Genomic DNA, 26,943 nt, shown 5'->3' with positions numbered 1-26,943 from the left:
AATTATACGAATTTTTTGTTTATCGTTTCTCGTTATAGTTTGTGTTTTTACTGCGAAAAATATAATTAAAAATTGTTTTTAGTTATAAAAACCCGAGAAATATTCGCACAATTAAATCAAAACAAAAACAAAAAATGACAGCTTTGATTTTGACACTTCTCACGAATCTGTTCTAACCTGATCTGACTCAAAAGCAAGAACAGAAAATCCTGTTCAAAGCTGTTCTAGGTTTGTCAATGAACAGCAAACTAGAACAGTTCAGCACAGAAAAAAAGTCAATGAACAGCAAAAAGCTGTACTTTTCTGCCTAGAACAGTCCAGCACAGCGTCAGTGAACAGAGCTAATCTAAACAGCACCTTATGTCTACTTTAACGTTACGTTATGTTTTCATGTGCTTCCACCTTAAACCAAAAATGAACTCACTCCCTCGAGTTCATTCTAATAAGAAATTTTGTTTTGTTTTGACAAGTTTTCTCTCTGTTTGAGAAAATTCACACCCCAACGCAGAAGTGTTGTTACTACATTTTTCGTCGTCGTCCAAATAATAAATTATTTTTTTCGCAATGCTTTCTTATTCTTAATTAAATTGTTACAATTCTCTTATTATTATTTTATATCTCAACCACAAATAAAACTTAAACACAAATCATTTAAATAAAATAAATAAATTTCAACCAATTTTCTTAGTGCGGAAAAAGGAAACAAATTAACAAAGTTTTTTTCTTCTTTCGTAATTGCAAATCACAAGGAAGTTAGAAAAAAAAAAGAAGAAAGAAATGTCTACAAAAACCTCATCATCTTCCACAACAATTGTTAGTGTATCCAACCAGAACCAAAATCAAAAAAACTCAAATAATATTTACACCGCGAATGTCGGCAATTTGGATTTTGACGATTTTACAAGCAGCTCAATTCTAGAGTTTCTCAACAAAGAACAAGAGTGTTTCTATGGTTCCAGTCGGGACACTAGCGAAATAAACGATGAAATCATATTCGAGCAAGTCAATCGATTGGCTGACAACTCCGACACTCGTAGTGTTGATGAGATCCTTCGTGAAGCGGAACTTTTGATAAATAATCAACTTGTCACATCGACGACGAGTGCGTCATCTGTCGCTGCCGTTGTAAAGGGTACAAATGGTGGATTTGAAAATTATAAGAAATCTAGTTTAATTAATAGTGAATGTGGTGGTCATTCGGTTGATATTGTTACTCCTTCTTGTGTTGTTAAGGAAAGTAGCAACTCGGAAATAGTTGTTAATAATTTTGATAAAGTTGTTGATAATGTGCATTTGGATTCGGTTATATCGGATGAATCAACACCAAAGGATATGAGGAATTTTACAGCTAATAATGCTGATACTGATGATATTGATGAGGATATTACTGATACGGTAAGTATTTTATGAAGACAGAAGAATAATGGTTCATACAAAAATGGAAACAAAATCTCTGTTTCTGATTGAACAAATTTAAAATAATTTATTTTTATGAAACTCCTGATAGTATGCAACGTTTTACGTCCATTCAATTCCATATTTAATAAACCTTAGTCTGCTTTTAGGCGTTTGATCATTTTCATGCAGAAACATTCAAATGTTTTTGGTTTAATTAATTTATATGTCGGACAAAATCGTAAGTACAAAATATAAGGTACGGGTTCCTCATACACATTACACATTAGTTGGTGTCTACAATCTTATATAAAATTTTTCAAAATAATTAATAATCTACATATCGTCGGCGTTAAGAAAAATTTTTCTAAGTCCTTAAGAAATCCTATGTACTTAGAACAATTTTGCTTTACTTCGACGATATTCATATAATAATTAAGAAACAAAATAGGTTTTGTTTTTGTCTTGGTATGAAATAGGAATGAGGGCATTAAATTAATAAAAAAAAACTCAATTTTCGATCATTCAGATCTCTGTTATAATAATTCATCGCATAAGATGATGCAATATTTCATTAATAAATAACCAGAGCGTCCATTTCCAGAACAATCTACAAGAACCTCAATCATCGAATATCAACGGCAAACAAAATTCACGAAACTTATATGTAACTAAAGTTTTCAAAGCGAGAATTGAAATTCTTAATCTCAATTTCATCCCACACAGAGTCGATCTCCAGACTCCAGCAAATATGTAATTTGTGCAATAAAAGGGAACTAGAAGATTATTTACCATTTTATGGCAGCATGCCCAATTTTGAAAGAAATAAGTCGATTGTATTTCCAACAAAGTTACTTGTCTGTTAATAGCCCCCACAAAGTACTTGGTGTTCGGGGTTGGTCTAATTTGTACAAATTTTGCAAGCATGCTCTTACATATCGCAATAGTTTCTGATATCGTATTTGTTTTCTCATATTGCTCTTATATTTATAACTTTTATTAATAACTTTTGTGTTTCAAATCACTTCTAAAATTGATCTTTTTATGTGGCAAATCAATACAATTTTAAACGATTTAAAAATTCGAACAAAAAAGATAAACTAAAAACGCATTTTTATATTAATTCTTTCTTTCTTATACTATGTTATTCTTTTATATGTATATAAAAAAAAAAAAAAAAAACAAAATAAACTTTTTAGAGCAATTTTTTATCCTCAACTTGTGATTTTGTTTTTCTTCAATCAAAGTTGACATTTTCAACTTTTGATTCTCAACTCTCAAGTTCATCAACTTCAGATTTTCTCAACTTGAGAAATAATAGAAGTTGAGGGAGCAAACTTGAGATTTTACATTAAAATGTCATGTTTTTTTCTTTTTATTTCCTTTTAAAGCATTTAATTTGATGAAAAATTAAATGCCTATCCGTTTACAAGAACAATTACTTAAAATTTAGGATTTAATTAAAATAAATGAAAAAAATGGCTCCAAAAAGATTTGACATTTGTAAAAAGAAAAATATACAAGTATATTACCAATAATGTACATTCAAATCACTTTTTGTTGCACTTCAAGGTTAATTAATGAGGATGTGCAACAGATTCTCCAATTGCCGAGAGATAAAGAATTTATCAATAATATACAATACACAAGACCCGCCGATTTTTGTATATTACTTCAAAATGATTGCTATAAAACGTCACGCGGCACACACACATTTTTAAAATAAATTCATTTGTTTAAAAATCATTTTACCACTCGAAAAACAAAATTTAACGATGTGAAGTATAGATTTTTAATTATTTTTAAAACAAAGCTGACATTTTAAACACAAAGATTCCATTCAAATGACACATAAATTGCTTTTCAAATATAAACTGTCACAAATATCCTAGGGATATTTTTTTAAACTGAGAGTTGGCCAACTTCTGTTTTCTAAACTCGAGAGTTGAGAAAAAAAAAGTGAAGAAAACAAATGTTCAACTTGTGTTTGAACTCTCTAGTTGAAGTCAACTCTCAAGTTCACCAACTCTCAAGTTTGCTTCAAGTTGAGCAATAGTGAAGAAAATGGGCCTTAATCTATTGTTTTTTCATTTGAAAATTTAATTTACACTTTTCTTTTTAAATTTTTAATTTTTAATGTCATATCCGGCAGGCGGCAGAAAAGCCATGTCCGTATTCTTTAAGTCAAATTTTGTGAAAATTAAATTGAAAAAATAAAGAATCTAAATAATACAATATTAATAGTTCACTATACCACTACCACTAGGTACTACCAATGAGTCGTATGCAAAAACATGAGATCGAATTCTTTACTCACTTTTTTAAGAACTATCTTAAGATGGTATAAAAAAAGGAACTGAATGAGATAGATCTCATGCGGTGAGCTCAATCTCACAGTGATGAGATCGAACTCATATTGAAAGCTCTCTTTGAGACTGAACTGGTTTTCGGATGCAAAAAGATGAGAAAATGATTTATTACCACGGGTCGTTTGAACGCGACACTACTCGAAGTGTCTTGCACTCCATATGTTTTGATGCAGAAATGTTCCTTGGGGTCTAAATAGTAAGAAAAAAGCTTTTTTAAAATTTTCTATCGAGCTATTCGTTTTTTATGAGCCTAATAAGTTATGAAAAAACGTACTTTTACGTACTTTTTCACACGTTTTTGTTAATAACTCTGTTAATAATAATAGTAGAAACTCAAATAATGGCTCTATTTTTAGAAGAAATATGCCTCTTTTTAACGGCATTTGAATCAAATTAGTGGCATTTTTAGATCTTCAGATATTCGAATCTAAGTCCGTTCATTTTTTCTGCCCAATTCGATTTCACTAATCAAAAAGTTTTTTTTTATAGAAGTCGGGGTATACTTTTCTAATGGTTTTTCGTATGCTGAAAACGAATCCGAAGTCAAAAAAATTCCATCATATCAAGTTTTTGAGATATTACCGTTAGAAAATCAAAAATACCCTTTCTTAACAGTTTTTGAGGTTATGTCATCTTGCGTGATAATTTTTTATAATAACATTTTTAGCGGTTTCTTAAAGAACTAAGTTTCTTCTTTTAAAATCCGTTTAAATCATTTCGATATCGCTTTTCTTCTCCGAGAAATCTTAAAATCAATTCAACATGTTTGGTGAATATTCTCTATGAAAAAAAATCTTATGTTCGTTTGGGTTTCATGGCAAATCGCTAAAAATTTTTGCATTCCTTTAAGTTTTTTGGTTAGTCAAAAATTTTCTTACCCATAAACTAACCAAAAAACTTAAAGGAATGCAAAAATTTTTAGCGATTTGCCATGAAACCCAAACGAACATAAGATTTTTTTTCATAGAGAATATTCACCAAACATGTTGAATTGATTTTAAGATTTCTCGGAGAAGAAAAGCGATATCGAAATGATTTAAACGGATTTTAAAAGAAGAAACTTAGTTCTTTAAGAAACCGCTAAAAATGTTATTATAAAAAATTATCACGCAAGATGACATAACCTCAAAAACTGTTAAGAAAGGGTATTTTTGATTTTCTAACGGTAATATCTCAAAAACTTGATATGATGGAATTTTTTTGACTTCGGATTCGTTTTCAGCATACGAAAAACCATTAGAAAAGTATACCCCGACTTCTATAAAAAAAAACTTTTTGATTAGTGAAATCGAATTGGGCAGAAAAAATGAACGGACTTAGATTCGAATATCTGAAGATCTAAAAATGCCACTAATTTGATTCAAATGCCGTTAAAAAGAGGCATATTTCTTCTAAAAATAGAGCCATTATTTGAGTTTCTACTATTATTATTAACAGAGTTATTAACAAAAACGTGTGAAAAAGTACGTAAAAGTACGTTTTTTCATAACTTATTAGGCTCATAAAAAACGAATAGCTCGATAGAAAATTTTAAAAAAGCTTTTTTCTTACTATTTAGACCCCAAGGAACATTTCTGCATCAAAACATATGGAGTGCAAGACACTTCGAGTAGTGTCGCGTTCAAACGACCCGTGTTACATGAGGCCTCAGTTAAAGCTATTAGTAAAATCCATCAGTAAAAATTGAAACATCAGGAATCTGAAATCTTTTACTGATGAGCGTTTATAGCAATCAGTAAATTTACGTTATTAAATTAAATGTTTATTTGACATTCGCACCTCAAGCAATTTTTTTACTGTTGATTTCATCAGTAATTTTTTTAATGATGGCACCGGAACAGTAAAAAAATGGAACGCCATCAGTAATATGAAATGGAATTTTTTTTGGCATTTGGCAGTCAGCTGTTCAGTAAAATGAAATTTCATCAGTAAAATTTATAAAACGAATTATAAAAAATATAAGATTAAAGTATTCAAAATAGCAAAACAAAATTTTTACTGATGGATTTTACTGATAGCTATAACTGAGCCCTAAATTTACGTCATTAAATTAAATGTTTATTTGACATTCGCACCTCAAGCAATTTTTTTACTGTTGATTTCATCAGTAATTTTTTTAATGATGGCACCGGAACAGTAAAAACATGAAACGCCATCAGTAAAACGAAATGGAATTTTTTTGGCATTTGGCAGTGAGCTGTTCAGTAAAATGAAATTTCATCAGTAAAATTTATAAAACGAATTTGTGTATAAAATTTAACACAAAATGCATTGATTCTTTTTGAAAAAATTAGTGGAAATATGTTTTCAATTTATCTCCTCAAAATTTTCCACAAAATATAAGATTAAAGTATTCAAAATAGCAAAAAAAAATTTTTACTGATGGATTTTACTGATAGCTATAACTGAGCCCTAAATTTACGTCATTAAATTAAATGTTTATTTGACATTCGCGCCTCAAGCAATTTTTTTACTGTTGATTTCATCAGTAATTTTTTTAATGATGGCACCGGAACAGTAAAAACATGGAACGCCATCAGTAATATGAAATGGAATTTTTTTTGGCATTTGGCAGTCAGCTGTTCAGTAAAATGAAATTTCATCAGTAAAATTTATAAAATGAATTTGTGTATAAAATTTAACACAAAATGCATTGATTCTTTTTGAAAAAATTAGTGGAAATATGTTTTCAATTTATTTCATCAAAATTTTCCATAAAATATAAGATTAAAGTATTCAAAATAGCAAAACAAAGTTTTTACTGATGGATTTTACTCATAGCTATAACTTAGCCCTGATATCAATCTAACAAATTGTTAAGCATGGTACTCTCTTACTCACATTAATTTCAGGTAAATTTTATTGCAGATAGAATCTTTTTATGTAGAAAGTATCCATTTAGGAAGGATTTTATCAATTTAGGTGGGCATGCGTTTATTGAAGAATGAGGTAGGTAAGCAAAAACAAAAACGGTATAGAATGATAAATAAACCACAATTTTAAAATCATAAAGGTTCCCGTTTAAAAACGCAATATAAAAAAAAAAACTGTAAACAACCGTGATTTGAAACTTCATTATTTGACCTTCTATTCGTGTGCCTTAACCATCATGGTAATATGTACCTATACTGTGGGATACAGCAAGTTGAACTAAGCATAATGTTTATCGCAGCTTACAATTAAATATGAGTGAAAATAGGTCTTTCCAAAATGAAGATGCGCAAGTTGTATATCAAGCAATTAAAAGGCATTTGAAATTTTGGGTTTTTTTTCTGGGAGATTTTTTTTTTTGGAGATTTTTTCCTTGAGATTTTGTCTTTACCCAGGTCAGTCTTGGGGATTTTGGCTTTAGGGATTTTCTTTTTGGGATAACGGGTTTTGGTCATTCATCACCAACCAAAAAATTTTCTATAGAAGCGTAGATAAAAAAGTAATTTTCAAAAAAATGTTATATGAGTTGTTTTTTATATTATACATTAAATAGTTATTTTCTTAACCAATTAAAGCTGAATGCCGTAATATTATTTCCTCTCAAAAATGTAGTTAAATGGCATTTCATAATAGCCATTTTATTAATTTTTTTTTAACTGCTGAGAGCTTTGTTTAGCTAGATTTTATTTTCCTCAGGTTTCTATACTAACTCTTCCAATTATTTGACAGAACATAATGACATATTCCTTTTTCATTTAAAGAATAATTTTTCTCCTATAACTTGCTTCACATAAAATAAATACGCCTTCATAACTAATCTACACAGAAAGTTTTGATATTGATACCAATTCCTGCGAGAAACAACTGTTGAACTCGAACTTGTTTTTTTTTTTTTTGCATATGAAACTGAGTCCGAGTTCGGCTCTGTTCGATCGATTTCAAGCTCGTTCGGAGTTCAAGCTCGTCAGCTCGACCCAATATATCTGTACATAAAATTAATTTAAGTGACTTTAAAATACTTTGGAAGGCTTGTATCTTTTTTTATTCCACTGAACACCCTAAAATAATTTCATCAAAATTACTTCCCGCGTTTTCGTTTTTTCAAAACATTCGTGGAACCCACATTGAACTGAAATTTGAAAGAGCAAGCAATACACGAGCAGCCGGAATGAGAATTTTAAATGAGAACCCACTATATTCTTATTAAAATTGTTCGTTTCATTCCACTAATATGGAGTGCAATTTGATGATAATGTAATTAAACTAATTTTCTGTGCTAACCAGTAGGTAATAAAACAAAAATTAATAAATATATAAAAATTTCATGGCATTTATTTCATCATCAACAATTTAGAAAAACCTTGCTATCGAATCAACTATAGCCCATCCTTCTTTTGATGTTGGTTTAATTTGTTCTTTGGGTAGGACAAAAGCATAATATCCTCGATCTCTTAACTCCACAGTGTACACATATTTTACTCCTAATGAATCTCTACTCCAATCATCTGAACCACCACCTGCAACGCCCAAAAGTTCATAAGTAGGTGCAGCTCTATAAGCACGTCCTGTTTCCTTTTTAATATTCTACATTAAAACGAGGAAGAAAAAAATTAGTTGAAAATGTAAAATAAAAATAAAAAATTAAACTTACATTAACTGCTAATTGAGCAGCTGCTTGTAATTCCTTATGATCTCTTACTTTTGCCTTCTTATAAGCCCATGGATACACAATCATCTCACCATAACTATGGAAAGTCAAATAGGCTCCCAGATTTTTCGTACGCCGACTTAAAAATTTAACAACTGCTTGTGTTTCCAACTCGGAACCTGGTGATGCACCACGATATGTATCCGAGCAGGCATTTGTCGATGAACCTGGGCCTTTCCAATTAATATCGAAATTTCTATTCAAATCTACTCCACGACAAGATTGCCGATTGGTTTTTGAACGATTCTTTCGCCACAAACGTGAATGTTTTCGACTGTACATGTAACCATCGGGATTCATAACAGGCATTATATACCATGTTTTGGATGTTAGATATTTTGGCAATGTCGACCAATTGGATAATAAATTGTCCATAATGTGTGTTACAACAGCAGGACTAATCCATTCACGTGCATGAATACCACCATCGATCCATATTTTTGTATTGTCTTTTGGATTTTCTGAAATTCTTTATATAAAAAAAAACTAAAATTAATGAAAATTAAATAACAACGATTCATAACAATGAGAAAGACTAAAATGGATATTTGCCGGTTTAATGTTATTCAAAATTTGACATAACAATCTTTTATAGGTAAATAAGCTTATAGAGCTTGACGGAGCCTGTTTGTGTTTCATATCTCAGCAACCACTGCGCTAATTGCACAAAAACATTTAGGATGGATTTCAAATTTTGAATAAATTTCCCACAAAATCAAGTAGGTTTTTTTTACATTAATTTGAAAAATCAAGAAAAAAGGTATTTGGGATAATCATGCGCTAAGTTCGAAATATCGAGAAAACCAGTTATGTTGAGTGGGCCTTTTAGGGCCAGTTGTACAAAAGTGGTTCAGCCTCGGATCAGGAATTTAACTCGCCGATTTCGGTGGATTAGCAGTGAATCAACTTTGGTTCAAGGATGGATTTAGCTATTTCAACCTATATGGACCTAGATCCAGTGCTAAAAATCAATAGTTTTTGTTTTTTTTTCAGTTTTTAATGCATTTTTTTTTTTTGGGGTAAAAAAGATAAAATAAAAAAATTTAAAAAAAATTTGAAAAAAGTCTATAAAAATATAAAAAAATGAAATTTTGAACTGAAAGATAAATTAATTAAATTTGTATTATTTTACCCGACGGGAACGCTCTTGGAATATGAATAAATAATGTGGTCTTACACACATAATTCTGCATTTTTTGGGCATTTTTAATGAGTATTTTATCTAAGTAGGTATGGCTGTAATATAGGTACACTTTTATCAAAAAAGCTACCGAAAAAACAAAAGAAAAAATTACTTATGGCTTAAGTATTTCGGACATGCATAAAAAGCATTTGTTTGTAGAAATTGGTATCTGAACTAAGAAATAAAGTTATATTTGATTTATTTAATATACTCTTTAAAGACCTCTTAAGTCGTTTTGAAGAGATCACCACAATTTCGCGGAACGTTTTTCTAGTACTCATTTTGGTATTTTGCGGTAAGTTAAAAAATATACATTTTTGTGCTGTGCCCGTTCATTAACCGACAAATTATAGCTAAATAATCGAACATTTGAGCATGAAATTGTTATCATAAAACAAGGTTGTTTTTAAATAAGGTTCTTTACGCTTGACATTGCAAGACTTCTTCACCATTACTCGATTTACGAATTCAATTTAATATTTAAAGTAAACTAACTAACTAACAGTTATAATATATGTGCGAGTAAAAAAAAGAGAAGTTTTTTTTTTGTAAAATCATTTTTAATTTAAAAGCTCTTAATTATATAAATCGATTATTTTGACCTAGAAAACCTTTGCCACGACGCCAAAAGGTAAAACAAATTTCCCGTTACCAAATTAGATCAAATAATTTTTTTTGCATGCAATTGACTGATTGGAAAAGTAATTCCATATATCGATGTTTGCAAATATCTTTTTGCATTTATATTTTAAGGGCATTTCAATGAGCAAAATTTTTTCATTTAGCATTCTGCATTAAACATCTTTCAAAGTCTGAAGATTTTCAAGGATACAAATAATTTGAAAGTACATGCTATATGTACATAAAAAAAATATGCGTTCATCATAATGTCACATGCATTGTCAAGGATATAAAAAAAAGGATTTTTTGTGTCAGTAGATAGTCAATCCATTAACAGTGATTTCTGACAATCTGAACAACGAGTGACATTTGAGTGGCATTGGGGAGTATTGAAATAGAGTTTGCTTAGAAAAGCTGCAGTTTTCCATTATTAAATTATAAAGGTTAAATCTCAGTTAAATACGAGTTCAAAAACTATGAATGCGCTTCATGATATTAAAGGTAGTCTGTATATTATTTTTGAATCCGTTTGTTGGAAACATTTAAACTGAAAAAACACTATGAACAGGGAATTGTGATAAGTAATTAAAACTGAACTGAAAGAAGAAGTAATTTTTTTAAGCTTTTATCGAAATGGCATTTTTTTTGCATTGGAATTCAACTTCAATTTAGTCTTAAAAAATAAAAAAAAAAAAAACAGAGAATCAACAGTCTTCATGGCAATACTTGGCCACACGCAGCGATTCTTTTTTCTTGTATTATGATTCATTTAATGAAACTATACAGATGATGTTTATCTATCAAATGTTTGCAAAAGAAATGCTTAAGCAAACATAATAAACCGCATTAAAAAAATATAATACATACAAACAAAATGTTGCGGCTACATCTGCTTCCGTTTCTCATGTTTCAATTTTTTTTTTTTTTTTTTTTTATTTTCTGAGAAAATCATAACGTACCATGGACGGCTTCGTCATTGAATAACTCATTTAAATTAGTTGAATAATTAAAAAGAAAAATGTTTTGTTCAGTTATATAAGATGTTGGAGTCTATGAACTATTTTCAGGTTAATTTTAAAGAAGCGTTTTTAGGAAAGAGACCATAGATGAAAGTTTTCATTTAAATTTAAATATTTTGAACTAGATTTAAGTAGCCACTTCTTGAAAAAAATGTTATTGTCAGTTCTTGATGTTAAAAAAAATTTGTTTGGGCCAACATTTGGATGATACACGCCACCTAATGCGGTTCTTTTTTTGGTGCTTTCATTCAAAAATCATTTGTACATTGGTACATTACATTTGTTATAATTAGTACCAAAAATACGAAAAAGCTGCCAACTTTTTTTTTATTAAAAATGGCGGCTTCAAAATGAAAAACAGAAATAAGCGGTTAAAAAAAAATTTCTTTTTCAAAGCTGTGCATTAACTAGCTAGGTAGAAATTTAGGGTAATTGATATTTACAAGGTGTTTAAAAGAAAAATATTATAAAAAAATCAGAAATTTTTAAAACAAAGTCCAAGAAATACACAATTGGACTTTTAATACTCTATTTCTGTTTTTGTTATCACGTTTGGATGAAAAAAACTAAACTCATGTTCTTGTGTCTCAAAAATCGTAATAGATTTTTTTTTCGTTGACTTCACATTCAAAAGATTTATTTAAATCAATTAGAAAAGTTTATTCAGTTTTTCTAGGATATTGTAAAATTTTATTAAGTATTTTCTTTTTTTTTTTAATAAGCGAAAAAAGTTTTATTGTGAACATTTACATTTGTTTTTGAATTTATAAGCATTGGCTTTACTGTGCTAATTAAAAAATCCATAAGAAATACCATAATAAAAGGTCTAAAATGGGTTTTACATACTAATTTTGCACTTTTAAAACTTCTTTTTTTTAATTTGCTTTGATTTTTTTTCATTTAAATGGCTTGGCTACACCGGATGCGGTAAGCGGTAGCGGTACGGGTATTCGTTTGAAAAAAACTCCACACCTCAACTGAAGGTCAAGGTTAGAAGTTTTTTCATGCAAATACCCGGGGTTGGGTTCGATATCCCGCTTTTTATATACCCGTTTTTTTTTTAATCCCGCTTTTAAAATTCCGTTTTTCATAATACCGCTTTTTATAGTCCCGTTTCTTATAATCCCGATTTTTAAAATCCCGTTTTTTATTATCCCAATTTTGCAATCAAAATTTAGTTGTTTTATTTTAAAAAATCGCACGATTTTTTAAATAAAACAACTAAGTTTTGTTTGCAAAATCGGGATAGTGAAAAATTAAAACAGATTAAAAATGAGATATTTTTCAAAACGCATTTAGCTAATTATAAGCTTTAACAAAAAAATATGACATATAAAAAAAATATATGAAAAAGTAAACAATGTAATATTAAAAAGAAATCAATTAACAAACTAATATTTACAATCAAATCGTGATAATCTCATAGATTTATAATAACTTAAAATGATTACAACACCTTAAATTAAGTAGGTACACACTACACAATCAAAAAAAATTTCATTTAATTATATTTCAACTTTTAATCATATTATATATTTTTTTTTTTACCGTTTTTATAATGTGTTGTAGGTACATATTCTGTGGGCTTTACGACGCAAAAAATTAGTTTTACTAATTTTTTGTCTATTTCTTATGATTTTTTTATTTATGCATTAAGCATGTATTTTGTAAAAAACGGGATTTTCGGGATTTGACGGGATTTTAAAATGCGGGATTTAAAAAATCGGTATTTTAGTAGACGGGATTTTGAAACTTTTTTTTCGGGATTTTCGAAAAAACGGGATTTTAAAAAGCGGGATTCCAATACGCTCCCGTATTTTTCTTACGGTATAATAAAAAACGGGATTTTAAAAATCGGGATTATAAGAAACGGGATTATAAAAAGCGGGATTATGAAAAACGGGATTTTAAAAGCGGGATTTAAAAAAACGGGAATATAAAAAGCGGGATATCGAACCCAACCTTTCTCATACAAATTTTATGGTTTTTGACGCCACCAAAGGCACCACTGGCACCACAAAGGCGATCTGTAACATAGGCCTTATTACCCGCACCTTACTTATTTTTTTTTAAATTGTTATTTCTAGCAGAAAAATTTGTGTAAATTTGATGCATAAGAGATAGTTAAAATTTTCTATAAATGGGACGAGTTCGTTTTATATTTTTATATTTTGGGTTTAAAAGAATTATTACTCTGAGACATTCTAATATCAAAATTTCTTATTTGGTCCAATTTTCCGATAAAAATTATTATATCACTGAAAACGGTGTTTTTAAAGAATTGATGAGATCTTTAACTTTCTTTTCTCATATAAATCTACAACAAACGCAGTGTTCAGCACAATTGAGTATGAATAAATAAATATCGGCACACGATTGGAAATGGCAAATAATAAACTTGAAAAGAAAAAAAAAATATTTTTTTCTTCTTTCACCTTGTCGTTAACTTGATCTATTAAGTGGAACACCAAACGAAAGTGAAGGTAAATTGAATATGTTTGTGTTTGAATAGAATGAAAAAAAAAAAATGTGTTTTCACTTTCAAATGTTGATATTCTCTTTATGAAAGAAATATTGCTAATTAGCATAATCGTGCTAAATGTAAACAAAAGTGTGATATCTAATGCGCAAGCAAAACGGATAGGAGAAGATTATGTAAAGTAAGAAATGAAAGAAGTTTGTTTGGTTTTCTATATTTTTTTCTTCTTGTCTTAGCCAAAGTAATTGAATAATTTTTACTTTACTTTTGATACGCCTACGTAATGCACTAAGGTGGAACTTGAGGGCTTCTTTTAAATAAAAAATGTACATAGATAAAACTATGTGTATTAGGGGGTTCGTTATTTTTGAATCAAGTTGCTAAGTGGAAAAACTGTTTCTAAATAACAAAAAAAAAAAAAAATCCCCTAATTTTTTCAGATTTTTATTTTGGCGCTAGATGGCGCCCCAAAATTTTTTTATAAACCATTTTTTTCTAGGACTAGGGGTTTAGTCAGGACATGCATGTCTTTTTTGGGTTTTATTTTATTTTTCATGCTACTCAACCCTAAAAAGACATACATGTCCTGACTAAACCTAGTTCTAGAAAAATGGTTTATACAAAAATTTTGGGGCGCCATCAAGCGAGAAAAAATAAAAATCTGAAAAAAATTAGGGGATTTTTTTTTTTGTTATTTAGAAACCGTTTTTCCACTTAGGAACTTGATTCCCGAAAAAAACCTAAATAACGAACGCCCTAATGTGTATAGTTGTTGGTTTTTAATCAAATTTGAATTGATGTTATAGAATTGCTATCCGATTATGTACTTTTTTGAGTGGGTTGATTTTTTGTATGAATCATTGACAGTTGTAGCCCAGGAAAGTAGAATCACATGAAAATACAAAGAAGTTAGTTCCTCACAAAAAACTGCTTGCATTAGGTTTGGAAAAGAAAGAAGAAAGGCCTCTTCAAAATGTGCCATTAGTCACTTTGTGAGATCAAAATTGTAAATTATTAAGTTAACAAAAAGAATGGCGTTTCGTGATCCCTGTAGAATGGTACTTAAATAAAGATACAATTATTAAAAAAAAAAATAAACACAACCGAAAAAGTAAAATGTTTTGCAACAAAAAGATAAATGCTTAAAAAAAAATGTTATTCAACGGTTTGTTTGAGCTTTCAGTAATAATGATTGTTGCAGCTCTGATTTGACTTAATAAAAAAAACTGATATTAAGTAGGTATTCATTCGTTTGATATAATATTTCGTTCTATTGCCATAATTTTCAATTTGACGCAAGTTAAAATTATAAATAATTGTTGTTTTTTTTGGCTGTATATTAAGACCAAATAATAAAAATACATTGTGAAGGTATTATTAAGAGAAAACTTGTTGGCAGTATAAAAAGTTTATCAGTAATTATATACATACACGTAATATCACTAAAAAAGAACTTTTAACAGTTAAATCTGCGATGTGAGATTTTTATTCAGAAGTATATAAAAAGTAGAATCAGTTTTTCAACGGAAATACTCAAAGCTTATACTTATAGAATGTATGCATAGTGCTTATAATTTTTTTTTTTTTTTGTAATTGTATTTCATTTTTTGCATGTAATCATAATAAATAATGGAAATAATACATGTAGGAAAAAAAAACTGTAAAACCGTCAAAAACGTAAAATTATTTAAAACTACTTTGATTTAATCACATAATGTTAATTTATTTCGGGCTAGATTAGCTTTAATGCAAAAAAAATCCAAAGTACAGCTAAATTAAATTGCATGTAGTTTTATTTTTCTCGGAACTATTAACAAAAAGCGAATTTTTTGTATTTTTTTATCAATTTTATTGAATTTTTGGGAAGAAAACTTATTGTTTGATCCATATTATTTTAAGAAAAATTTAACTCCTCAACTAAGTTTTCATGAAAAAAAGGAACACATTTTATTCTAAATAACCCCTGAATTTTTTTAAAACAGAATTCCAGAAAGTTATTTCTGTTGAAAAATTGAATGGGGACTCAAATGTTGTAAATCATAAACCCAATACAAAGAAGATGGTGTGCCAACACTTTAAAAGCATAATATTTACATGCAAAATTAAAAAGAAATATGGTTTGCCATTTTTAAGTAATTACAGACAAAGATCTTAAAACACTGTTTCGAAAAAATTGTATTTCAACATTTTTTTTCACGCTGTTTTAAAACCCTGTGAACTATGCGAAAAAATCAAGATTAATATTTCTGGCACGGTTTAAATTTGCCATACTATATGAACTCGGTTAAAAACGATTTTTAAAAATACGGTTAGAGTTCAAATTCCTTCATGATTTACTTAAAAAAGTATTTTATTTTTATATTGTTCAAGTTAATACCTAAATTTCTTATAGAAAAACCATCTTAAAAGAAAAGTGTAGCCGAAAATAATTGACTAGAAAATAAAACAAAAACAACCTAAACGGTTGGACGGATTTTCTTCAAATTTGGTACATATGATTTTTATGGAATTCTGAAAGTTGTTTTATTTTTTTTTTTTCTTTATCGCTTAGAAAGTGTACCTCCCATACAATTTTTTGTGTAATTAAAACTATCTTCGAAAACAGCTCTAACGATTTTGTTCTAATTAGCTTAAAAGGGTAAATATTGATTTCGTGTTAAACAAAAATTTCGAGGTTTAAATCAAAACCAACATTAAGGTCTGGATTTCGTCAAGCTTTACATTTACACTATCTAATTGTGTGGACAGATTTTCTTCAAACTCAGTACAGGATTTTTTTCGTATACCTCTGATTGTTGTATTTTTTTTTTTAATACCTCGTCTATTATACATATGTAATTTAAGTATGTATAATATTTGAAATTTTCTAAAAAATAGCACTGACGATTTTAATGAAAAAAAAAAAAACAAATGTTACTTTTAGGATAAGGTCTATCTTTTGATAAACAAAGTTTTTTTTTTAAATAAATTATTAACCGGTAGATGCTACCCAAAAATTCGTTCTTATAAGTTTCAGACTTTTTGTTAAAAATTTTTAAATGACTTTAATATAAATCGGTAAAAGAATTTTCAAAAAATTATTTTTAGAATTGAAAATTGTTTTTTGAAAAACATTTTCGCGAGCGAGAAATTTTGATTCAATTAAGCAATTTTAATTTTAAGAGCAAATGCGCCTACTTGTGCATTTTATTTTGAATAGGTTAATGTTTTCATTCCATTAAAAAAAAAAATTTGGATAAAAAACCATAAAAAAGACTAAAGATTGCATACATACATTTGAAACTGATAATGTTTTAAGCTCCAAAATAGTAATTTTTTTTTTGAAAACCAAAGAAACGAGCTCATTTTGGAATTATTATGGAGGGTAAAATTCTGCGTCAACACAAAGCATGCAAATGTATACATTGATTTGCATAACTAGATTCTTTTTAAATTCTACCTTTCTTGGATTACATTGTAAAAATATTGAAAATTTAAAAATTTTTAAACATTCACTGTGCATAAAAGAGCTATTGTATTAATCTTCACGTATAAAAAACATACACAAACAAAAAACTAATTTTTCAAATCACAAATATCACGTTAAATATCAAAACAAAAATCTACAACAAAAATATCAAAGCTTATAGAAATAATCAAAACAATTAAATTAAAATTCAAAACAGAATACTAAATAAAATCATCATAGAAGAAAATTTTAAACTCTATGCACGCTTACCTCATAACCTTCAATTCACGTCCTTCAGCTGTCTTTCCAATCGTATACAATCGACACAATTCAGGATAAGCCAAACGAATTTCTTTCATAAATTCATAAATCACATCAATGTCCTGATATTCCTCCCAATTCATCCTGCGATATTCTCCACTTGATTTTTCTAAGTTGAAACTTTAATTTTTATTTTTATTCATTTTTTTTTTTGTTGTAAATTAATTATGTTTGTCAACTAAATGATGTTGAGAGAAGAAAATAACCAAAATCCCCTTACTTGTTCGTGTGGATTTAAAATCCTCTCCAGAAGCTTCTTGGTCCAATAAACTTTGTATATTCTTAATGAGAACCTCTGATGAAACATTCAATTCATGTAAAAAACCTCTGGCTTTCTTGATATTTTCTTTAGCAAATGATACATCTAAAAAGTTTGAATTCTCCTTCCATACATTTCCACCTGTAACAATAACAAAAAAAAAAACCCACAAAATACCCAGTCAAGTATTAGGAAGCCAGGATAACTTGTATCTGTTTTGTAAATTGGAATCCTACCAAAGTTACTCTCTAAAAATTGTGGCATTTGTGATGGATTTTTGAGACTGGAAATATTGTATATCCTCCATAACTCAGCCTCGTCATATCGCACTGGTGGGTCATTATTTTCCATTAACTGGCTGTCAGCCAAGATGGTGGTAGGATGAGGTTCGATATTTCCTGATGCTGGCTCGTAGAGAACACTATTTCCTGTTGTGACATTTTCAGCTGGAAAAGTTAAATGATCAACGGTTTCGGGCGAATTTAAATGAAGCGCCAAAATTCCGGGAAATAAAATGCAAACACTCAGACAAACTATCGTTGTAAATTCACTGCAAACTATCGTCATTGTGTTTTAGATTTTTTTTTTTAAACTTTTCTAATTGAACAAAAGCACCAGAGTGCAGCAGTTATACAGAAAAGTAACCGTCCGTCGTTGGTCGTTGTTGGACAAAAGTTTAAAACCGTTTATAAAAGATAACTGACTGATTTTCGCGCGCCGCCTTTGAGAGTTATTTTTAATATGGAACTTTTTCTATTTTTAAGTTGACAACGATGCGACGCGACGGCACAACAACGAACGCGACTAAGCATCAAAAATGATTTGTTTTCAATTTTATACAACCCAAGCACGTCTCTGTTGTTGCTGGTGCTGGTGCTGCTGGCTTCAATCTGTGCTGCCCCAACAACACACAATATCCATCAGGTTTATAACATTGATGATGATGATGACGATTGTGCTCTCTAAGCAAGTGAATCTTTTTTTTCTATAGTTAAAACAATTGTGACGTGAATATTTGATTAACAAAAGATTAAGAACGTTTCTTTTTTTATTTGTTTTGAATTTTTTTTTTGAAAATGAAAAAAAAAAAATGAGAAAGTTATTTTATTTCTTTCAAATAAAAAATTGAATAATTGGATGTGGAAGAGTGGGAATGGAACTTCTTGGAATTGTTGTTTTTTTTTTTTTTTTGGTTGAAGCTTTGGGAAGTTTTATTGTCATCGCACTTGTTTGTTGTATAGGAAACGATAAAATTACTTAGAAAATTATGTTGTTTGTCAATAGTCTGGAAAAAAGAGTTGTCATTTGATGGATAGTAATTTACTTAAGGGGTTAGGGGCAGTCAGAATTTTCAAAAAATCGAGTTTCTTTTTGAAATTTATCGCAGCCTAATGTTTTGTAAATATTATTATCTTAAAATTTCAAGTCAAACCAATTATAAAATTTCGAGTAACTTTACAATATTTGCACCGCAAAAATCTAAGCCACTATATAATGGAAAAGTTTGTAATAAAAAAAAATGTTACACATACGCCATAGTGACTTTGGTAAAAACATTGCATGTGAAGCAACAAAGAAGAGATCTGTTGTCTCTGAGCAGATTGCATATTAGCTCCGTAGTAGGTGTTCTTACTTGACACTGTCTTTCAGGGGGCGCCATTTTGTTTATTTTAAAAGAAAACAATAAACGCTTCATTCAAGGACTAGATTAACTAAGTGAACATTTTTGTACGAAAGCGTTTTAGTAATCCGAATTTAAAAACTAAGGAAACCAATTTAAAAAAAAAAAAAAAAAAAAACATTTATGTAGTGTTGGTATCAGATGAAGTATATCAAAAATATTATTGTATATTTTGAAAATATATACAATAAATACTAAATACTAAATTAAAATTTCAAGAAAAAAAGTAAACAATAGCCAAAATTAATTTTTGTATTTAATAGTATTTTTCTTTTGTTTGCTGATAATAAATATTAAACCCTGCGAAGGCAGGACAAAACTGGCGAAATGTATTGTGAAAATATAAATTGATTTTTTAATTAAAATGTATAGAATATTATCATAAAATTAAACAAATATGAAAATATTATTATTTTTAACACATTTTGAAGTATGTATGTAAGTTTGTACTATGTACCTTTTAAGGTGCTAACTTCTTAAAAAGTGATTTTAAGGATGTGCTCTTGGCACATTAAAATATCAAAAAATTCATTGATGACATATACTTAAAAAAATGGTTTTTGATTTGAATTAAGTATAAAAGTTTTTGATTTTTTTTTCAAATCGAACTGTTTGTTTGGAAAGAAAACGTTCTATGGAAAGGTTTCGTAAAAAATGGTTTTCGATAAAAAAATTTCATGAAAATATAAAACTTGTTCAAAAAATAAGATTTAAATGTTTGTTTTTTTTTTTCAGAATTATTACAGAATTATTAAAATTGAAATATAAAATGACCTCAAAAGTTTTAAGCCAAATATTAAAAAAAAAAAAACAAAAAAAAAAAAAACTTTTAGAATCATCTGTACGAAATTTAAGGCAAATCCGTCCACACCTTTGCGCAGGAGAAATGTTTACGTAAGGACGAACTTTTTTAATTTCTCCATTATCGTTATGTTGATTTTGATAAAAACCTTAAAACTAATATACTTTCTCTATAGAGGAAGTAAAAATTGTGTAGTAAGTTATACACATTTATTAGATTCCTAAGAACCATCATATTACATTTACAGATGAAATCCTGAAATTTTCCAACGATAGTTTTAATTTATTGATTTGCAACATTATATCCCACACTATAATGTTTTCATTTCATTCATTTGACCAATATATTTTTTTAATCTGACAAAAAAAGAAGTGCAGGGTCGCTGTGATTTCCACACACGACCACAACCATTAGTTTGGGCCGCAGACGGTGACCTATAAAAGAGTCTAGCAAAAATGAAGTCATAAACAAAATAAATTTGGTGGCGATGTTTTCCTATACTTTCTGCAATGATATATCTTATTTTTTCCAATGAATGATTTTTATCAGCATCACTATTTTCTAATGACCTTGTAACAATTTTCAATGTTAAAATTGTAACTTTGAAAAAAAAAACACTCATACGCCCGAGTGACCAACCAATAAATTCATACGAAAATATTCGGTATTGGAATATTACACATGTCAACAAGAAGTAGTCACCCTCACCAGTAGGGTGTCCCTTATTTCCCAAAGTGATGTTTTCGGGGGTGACTCATCCCCAGATCGAAAGTTTAGGGCCTAAATACGGGGAATTTAGCAAAAACAAATTTTTTGGAGGTCATTAACCCGTGCCTCTAAGGTCATACTTTCCCCATACCAATTTGTATGGGAAATTTTTAACTCATACATAAATTTTTTTTTCTCTCGAGTTAAATCATCTATTTTTAAAATGTTTGCTGTTTCTGGTTGGAAAATAGTTCCTTTAAAAGGTTACATTCAAAATTTCCCGTTAAAAAAATGTTTTATATTTTATTTCGGTTTTTGAAATTATTAGCTGTTTTCGTAGTTTTTGCTTTCACCTATCACATAATTTTGAATGCAGTTTTATTGGTTTTCAATTCTTTTCAAATATTGCATTCAAAAATTTGTGTATAAATCAAAATTTTTAATTTTTTTTAATTTTTTTTGAAATTTTTGCCGTTTTTATATTAAATAAATATTATTAAATACTTTACCCTTTCTTGTTTGGAACTTTTTTGATGTCATTTTTAAGGTGAATAATTTTTAAACAAAATTCAATAAAAAAATTGTAAACATATCTTTTGTAGTTCGAAAAAAATAAATTTAAACGTATAAAAACGGCAAAAAGTTCAAAAAAAATTTAAAAAAATTAAAATTTTTGATTTATACACAAATTTTTGAATGCAATATTTGAAAAGAATTAAAATCCAATAAAACTGCATTTAAAATTATGTGATAGGTGAAAGCAAAAACTACGAAAACAGCTAATAATTTCAAAATCCGAAATAAAATATAAAACAAATTTTTAACGGGAAATTTTGAATGTAATCTTTTAAAGGAACTATTTTCCAACCAGAATCAACAAACATTTTAAAAATAGATGATTTAACTCGAGAGAAAAAAAATTTTATGTATGCGTTAAAAATTTCCCATACAAATTTGTATGGGGAAAGTATGACCTTAGAGGCACGGGTTAATGACCTCCAACAAATTTGTTTTTGCTAAATTCCCCGTATTTAGGCCCTAAACTTTCGATCTGGGGATGAGTCACCCCCGAAAACATCACTTTGGGAAATAACGGACACCCTACTCACCAGGGTTCGATTTCAGTTATAAAATTTTGGAGCGAATTTGAAAAAGAGCAAATGCAAGATTTAGAATAAAATAGAAAATCCTTACTTTTTAGGAAAAAATTTTTAATAAAAAATTCATACAAAAAAATATTTTTAAATAAATTGTTTTAAAAACTTCATTAATCCAAGTGGTGTTTCAAAAGTGAGTCCAAACAATAAATGGGAAATTGTCATCGACTAACACCTTCGTTTCCAACCATTAACATATTTTTTTTGGAATCATAATACTTTCAATAAAAAAACCTTATGTATGTAATTTTTTTTTTACCTAGAAATCTGTATATTCCAATTATATCGAAGAGAATAGATTACCAAATGATTTTTCAATAGGCATCCATACATACATCGTCACCTTTTTTGTATTTAAGAATACAACCGCATTTTTAATTTCCTGAGGTTTCTCGTCCGTTCTAAAAATGTAATTGAATCCTTCTAGCACTTTCAATGATTGTGTTTTTTTTTTTTTTTTGCATTTCTTTTTGTTTTTATATAAAAGAGGATTATTACGACTTAAGGCGTGTGACCCAAAAACATTCAATTTTCAAGAAATGAAAATTTGCTATTATATTAGTCCTCTTATACTGCAATAATTTCAATAATTTTAAACCACCTGCATGACCTTTTTTTAATATTAAAATAATAACTAAAAGAAAAATCACTCATACGCCCGAGTGAACAGTCCGAAAACATAGTTAATGCTCATAAAATGAAAAAAAAAAAAAAACTGAAATACAAATACATATATCTTAACGGACTCTTTCTCAATTCAAAAACTTTATCTAACTCGCCTCCAGTTTGAATACATAACAAAATATACTGTTCCGTCTATTAAAACAATGTTGAGTGTTTCAAGTTTCTATTTACTGGTAGTAAAACTCAGAGCCCAATCTAATGAAAGATTAATCAATAATTCGTCAAAATCCATAACAAGTAAAGTTTTCTTCAAAGATTTACCTGTTGCAAAACACAACTTCATTTCATTAGTAAGCTGTTAGATTTTTATAGCATTTAACGTTTATTATTCTCTATAGGTTTTCAATTAAATAAGTTTAAAACAAAGTGGCCATGATTTTAAACTTTTTAATTCGCTCCTGTAAAATAGTTTAGACTTGACACACATTTCATTCATGATGATAAATGCTCGCCTTATTAAAACAAAAATGCACGCGCTATTTTTATGAATTGCTTCTCATAACTTTAATCGGATTTAGATCTCATCTTGTCGCAGACTCTAATTGTTAAAAAATTAACTCTTTCTTAAAAATATTTGGACTTAATCTATAAAGAAAGTGTTGATTATGATTTATTATTGTATTTGAAAAAAAAAAAACCCTAATTTTGTATCCACACCCATTAATTTGTCATAAATTTATTAGTTAATTTGTGACAGATAACTGTCATCATGCATGCATAAAATGAAATGAAATAAATAAATAATAAATATATATTTTTTTTTCCTTATTCTTGTTATTATTCATGTTTGGTTATATTTAATTTTGACTTTCTACAGCATTAAGATGGCTTTAGGTTACCCATTTCTCAGAGGCTTTAGGTTTGTTGGTCATGATTAGTCGTTGTCGTAGATCCAGATAAATGTGTATATAGAAAGATACATATCAATGTAGTCTGGCAGTTATTTTCTTTTGGTTTTTGTGTCGTCGATGAGTAGGTTGTTCTTTATATGTTTTTATAGATATACATAACATAATAATGTACCATTTGAAGGAGAAAGTTTGTTGTTGTCTTGTCTTGTTTGCTTGTAAAACAAAAGTATATGATAATAAATCTGAAAGAGGTTGTGATGTGTATGTCTATTGATTAGTGGAAAAATTTAGGTTTTTTTTTATATATATATATTTTTATTTATGATTTATTCTTTTAGTTTAGTTTAGTTTAGCTTAGTTTTGTTTGGTTAAATTTAGATTTTCTGAGTCATGTTCCAACCCCAAAAAAGTGCACAAATAATGAAACGAAGTAATCTTTCAATCAAGTCTTTTTAATATGAATAATTTTGGTTTTGTATTTAGGTTTGTTCTTAGGTTAAAGAACATTTGATTTGACTAATAAGAAAACAAATTAATTATTTTCACTGTCTGTGTACCAAATGTTAATTATTTTTTTTTTTTTTAATTTACACATTTTAAAAAAAATAATAATAAAGAAACAAATAAAAACGAAAAATAATTAAAGAATTTGTTTAGTGTGACTTTTGTTGTTGAAACCTTGTTGCTAATTGGAATCATCTGACAAGACATTATTAATTCTTAAAATTTTGAAAATTTCATGTTTGAGTTTAAATACTAATTTTTCAAAACCGTTTTGTTAAAAAATAAATCGGTGTTTAATCCCAATTAAAAAAAATCACAATTTAAAAAAAAAAATCTGTTAGTTTTCATTTTTAGATACATATTCCCTATTCTCAAATATATAATAGGTATATACAAATCAGAAAAAAAGTATGAAGGGTTTTTATGTCTTTGAATCTTTGAACTTTTGTTTCTTAAACAAGCAGTTTGAAATTTTGTTTCTTAAACTAGCAGTTTAACGTAAAAAGATGCGAAGGCGTGTGTCGTAGGTGTAGTTGTCGGTGCAGGGTCATAAGTCCACGGGCCAAAAGTCCATAATGGACTACTGACTCACTTGGGTGGGTTATAAGTCCACAAATCAATTACACTGGTCTACAAAATTTAATTTTTTTTTTGGTGCGGACACTTAAATATACTTTTCTATAGGTTTTTGATGTGCTGAACTCGAATCTGAAGTCAGAAATATCCTATCAGCTCCCGTTTTTTAAAAAAATCGTGTTTTTACTTATTTTGAAGTTAACAAGATTTTCCCCACATGAACCAAAATATACTTTTCTGAAGGTTTCCGGTGTGCTGAACTCGAATCCTAGCAGTTCACGTTTTTGAAATATTTTTGTTAGAAAATGCAAAAAAACGTTTTTTTTTACTACTTTTGGTGCTATGCCTTAATTTGAAGAAATTTTTTTTAAATATAAATCATAACGGTTTCTATAAGAACTATTTTCGTTCTTTCAAGACCCGTTTAAATCTTTGCAATATCTTTTTTATTGCGCGAGATATCTTAAAATGTAGTAAGAATGTTTGGCTTAATTTATCAAAAAAAGAGATGAAAACGTGATACATTACAACAATAAGCCATAAAACTGACGATATCTCGAACAATAAAAAAGATATCGAAAAGATTTAAAAACAAAACAAATAAATCCCAATTAATTGGCGGAAAGCTCACATGAGAATCTATTTAAATTTGAATTTAAATTTAAATTCGAATTTTTTTATAATAATTGAATAATTGAATAACTTTATATTTATAAATGTTGTAAATTGAAGTAAAACCAATTTTTGAAAGTTGGTCTTATTTCACTTGGACTAATTTCATGACACCAATTGAACATTTAATAAAGAGACTTTCGAAAATTGACGATTGTTCCAGTTTTGTATACTTATTAAAGTAATTTTCGAAAATTCACTCGAATTTAAAAGATATTTGATCACTTTTTTACTTGCGATATAGGTACTATATATCAAGTTATGTATTCGTACAAAAAAAAAAGTTGAGATAACATTTTTCCATAACATTACGATGGTAGAGAATGCCAAAAAAGTGGGTCCCGGAAGTCCGTCTGTCTGTCTGTCTGTCTGTCAGTCTGTCTGTCTGTCTGTATAAGGAGCTACAGCCTAAACGGATGGACCGATTAATGTCAAACTTGGTGTGTAGCGTTATTTGGCGACTCTCCAGAGGGGTTTTTGGAATTAATTTTTTTGGACCAAAAATAACGGTACTTGTCATATACCGATTTTAGTAAAGTTGAAATTGCTCAAAAACGGCTCCAACGATTTTGTTTAAAAAATTCAAATGTAAGTTTTAAGACAAGGTCTATCTTCTAATGAAAAATTTTGTTTTTGAAAATCATTATTAACGGTACCTGCCATAGAACCGTTTTTTTTTAATCCGATTATCTCCGAAAGTGCTTATTCTATTTCAACGAAACTTTTTGTGATGAAGAATTTATATAATTTAAATATAAGCTAAAAGCAAAATTTTGAAAAAAATACTTTTTGGATTTTTAAAAAAATTTTGAAAATTTTTTTTTGAAAAATCCAATTTTCGAAAACGGGACATTAAATTTGTTTGAAATTTTGTGTTTAGACGTTGATCAGTGATTTCTACAAAATGGCATACCAATTTTATTTTCAAACTTTTTTTCCAAGAAATTATTTATAAAAAATTAGTTTTTTAAAAAACGGCTCTAACGATTTTGAAATTTTTTTTTCTAAAAATGCATGTTAGTATATCAGTCAAACGTGCATACTTGTTTTGGGGGGCAATTTGATTTCAGATTTTATATTAGTTTTTTAAAAAACGAATTTCCTTTTTTTTTTCTTTCCCATATATTTAGATTTTCCAAATTTCTATATAAAAAGTCTTTAAAATTTAAGCAACTTGAACTCTAAGAGCAAGTACGTGCGACCCCAGTCGTGCAATTTATTTATAAATGTTTTGGAGAAATATTGCGAAGAAAAATAGAATATGAGAACTCAGCCGCATTATGAATTTTTGCTTTCCTAATTGGTTATAAATTTTTAATCGATTGGCCAAAAGTCCACAGGAATTTTGTTTTGGACTTTTGACCCACTTGGGTGGGTTGTAAGTCCATAATTGATTTATGGAGCTATGACCCACACTAGTGAGCCAATAGTCGATTATGGACTTTTGGCCTGTGGACTTTCGACCCTGCACCATAGTTGTCATTAGAAATTTGAAGTACGATATCTTTGGTTAGTGTTGAGACAGTTTAAATCGGTTAACGTTAAAATCGTAGGTTTTGTAAAACTTAGGATCAA

The 26,943-nt window shown here is 28.6% G+C and overlaps 2 protein-coding genes across 5 annotated transcripts in view; one reads left to right on the top strand and one right to left on the bottom strand.

The window, feature by feature from the left end:
• The first annotated feature begins 472 nt into the window (after positions 1-472).
• The window catches only part of LOC129910059 (centrosomal protein of 162 kDa), a 72,998-nt gene continuing 46,527 nt past the window's right edge, over positions 473-26,943 (top strand). For 3 of the 4 annotated variants that reach the window (XM_055987303.1, XM_055987304.1, XM_055987306.1), the window contains exon 1: positions 473-1,395. In XM_055987303.1, the coding sequence (XP_055843278.1) occupies positions 778-1,395 (618 nt within the window). In that variant the 5' untranslated portion in view covers positions 473-777. The remainder of the gene's footprint in view (positions 1,396-26,943) is intronic. The other variant, XM_055987307.1, reaches the window with a different exon arrangement.
• On the bottom strand, positions 8,002-18,796 carry LOC129910063 (carboxypeptidase B-like). Its single transcript, XM_055987311.1, has 5 exons — positions 17,970-18,796; positions 17,695-17,874; positions 17,424-17,583; positions 8,347-8,872; positions 8,002-8,279 (listed from the first exon to the last, which is right to left on the bottom strand). The coding sequence occupies exons 1-5, from the start codon at positions 18,298-18,300 to the stop codon at positions 8,046-8,048; spliced, it is 1,431 nt and encodes a 476-aa protein (XP_055843286.1). The 5' UTR covers positions 18,301-18,796; the 3' UTR covers positions 8,002-8,045.

This window comes from Episyrphus balteatus, chromosome 2 (genome assembly GCF_945859705.1).
Source record: "Episyrphus balteatus chromosome 2, idEpiBalt1.1, whole genome shotgun sequence".
Taxonomy (NCBI): Eukaryota; Metazoa; Arthropoda; class Insecta; order Diptera; family Syrphidae; genus Episyrphus; species Episyrphus balteatus.
The sequence above is the reverse complement of the archived record's forward strand: the minus strand, read 5'-3'. Positions and strand labels throughout refer to the sequence as shown.

Coding starts and splice junctions, on each gene's coding strand:
- LOC129910063 (XM_055987311.1), bottom strand. CDS start 18,300: ATGACGATAGTTTGCAGTGAATTTACAACGATAGTTTGTCTGAGTGTT. Junction 17,875..17,969: donor ATTTTTAGAGAGTAACTTTG/GTAGGATTCCAA, acceptor TTATTGTTACAG/GTGGAAATGTATGGAAGGAG. Junction 8,280..8,346: donor CTGCTCAATTAGCAGTTAAT/GTAAGTTTAATT, acceptor GTTTTAATGTAG/AATATTAAAAAGGAAACAGG.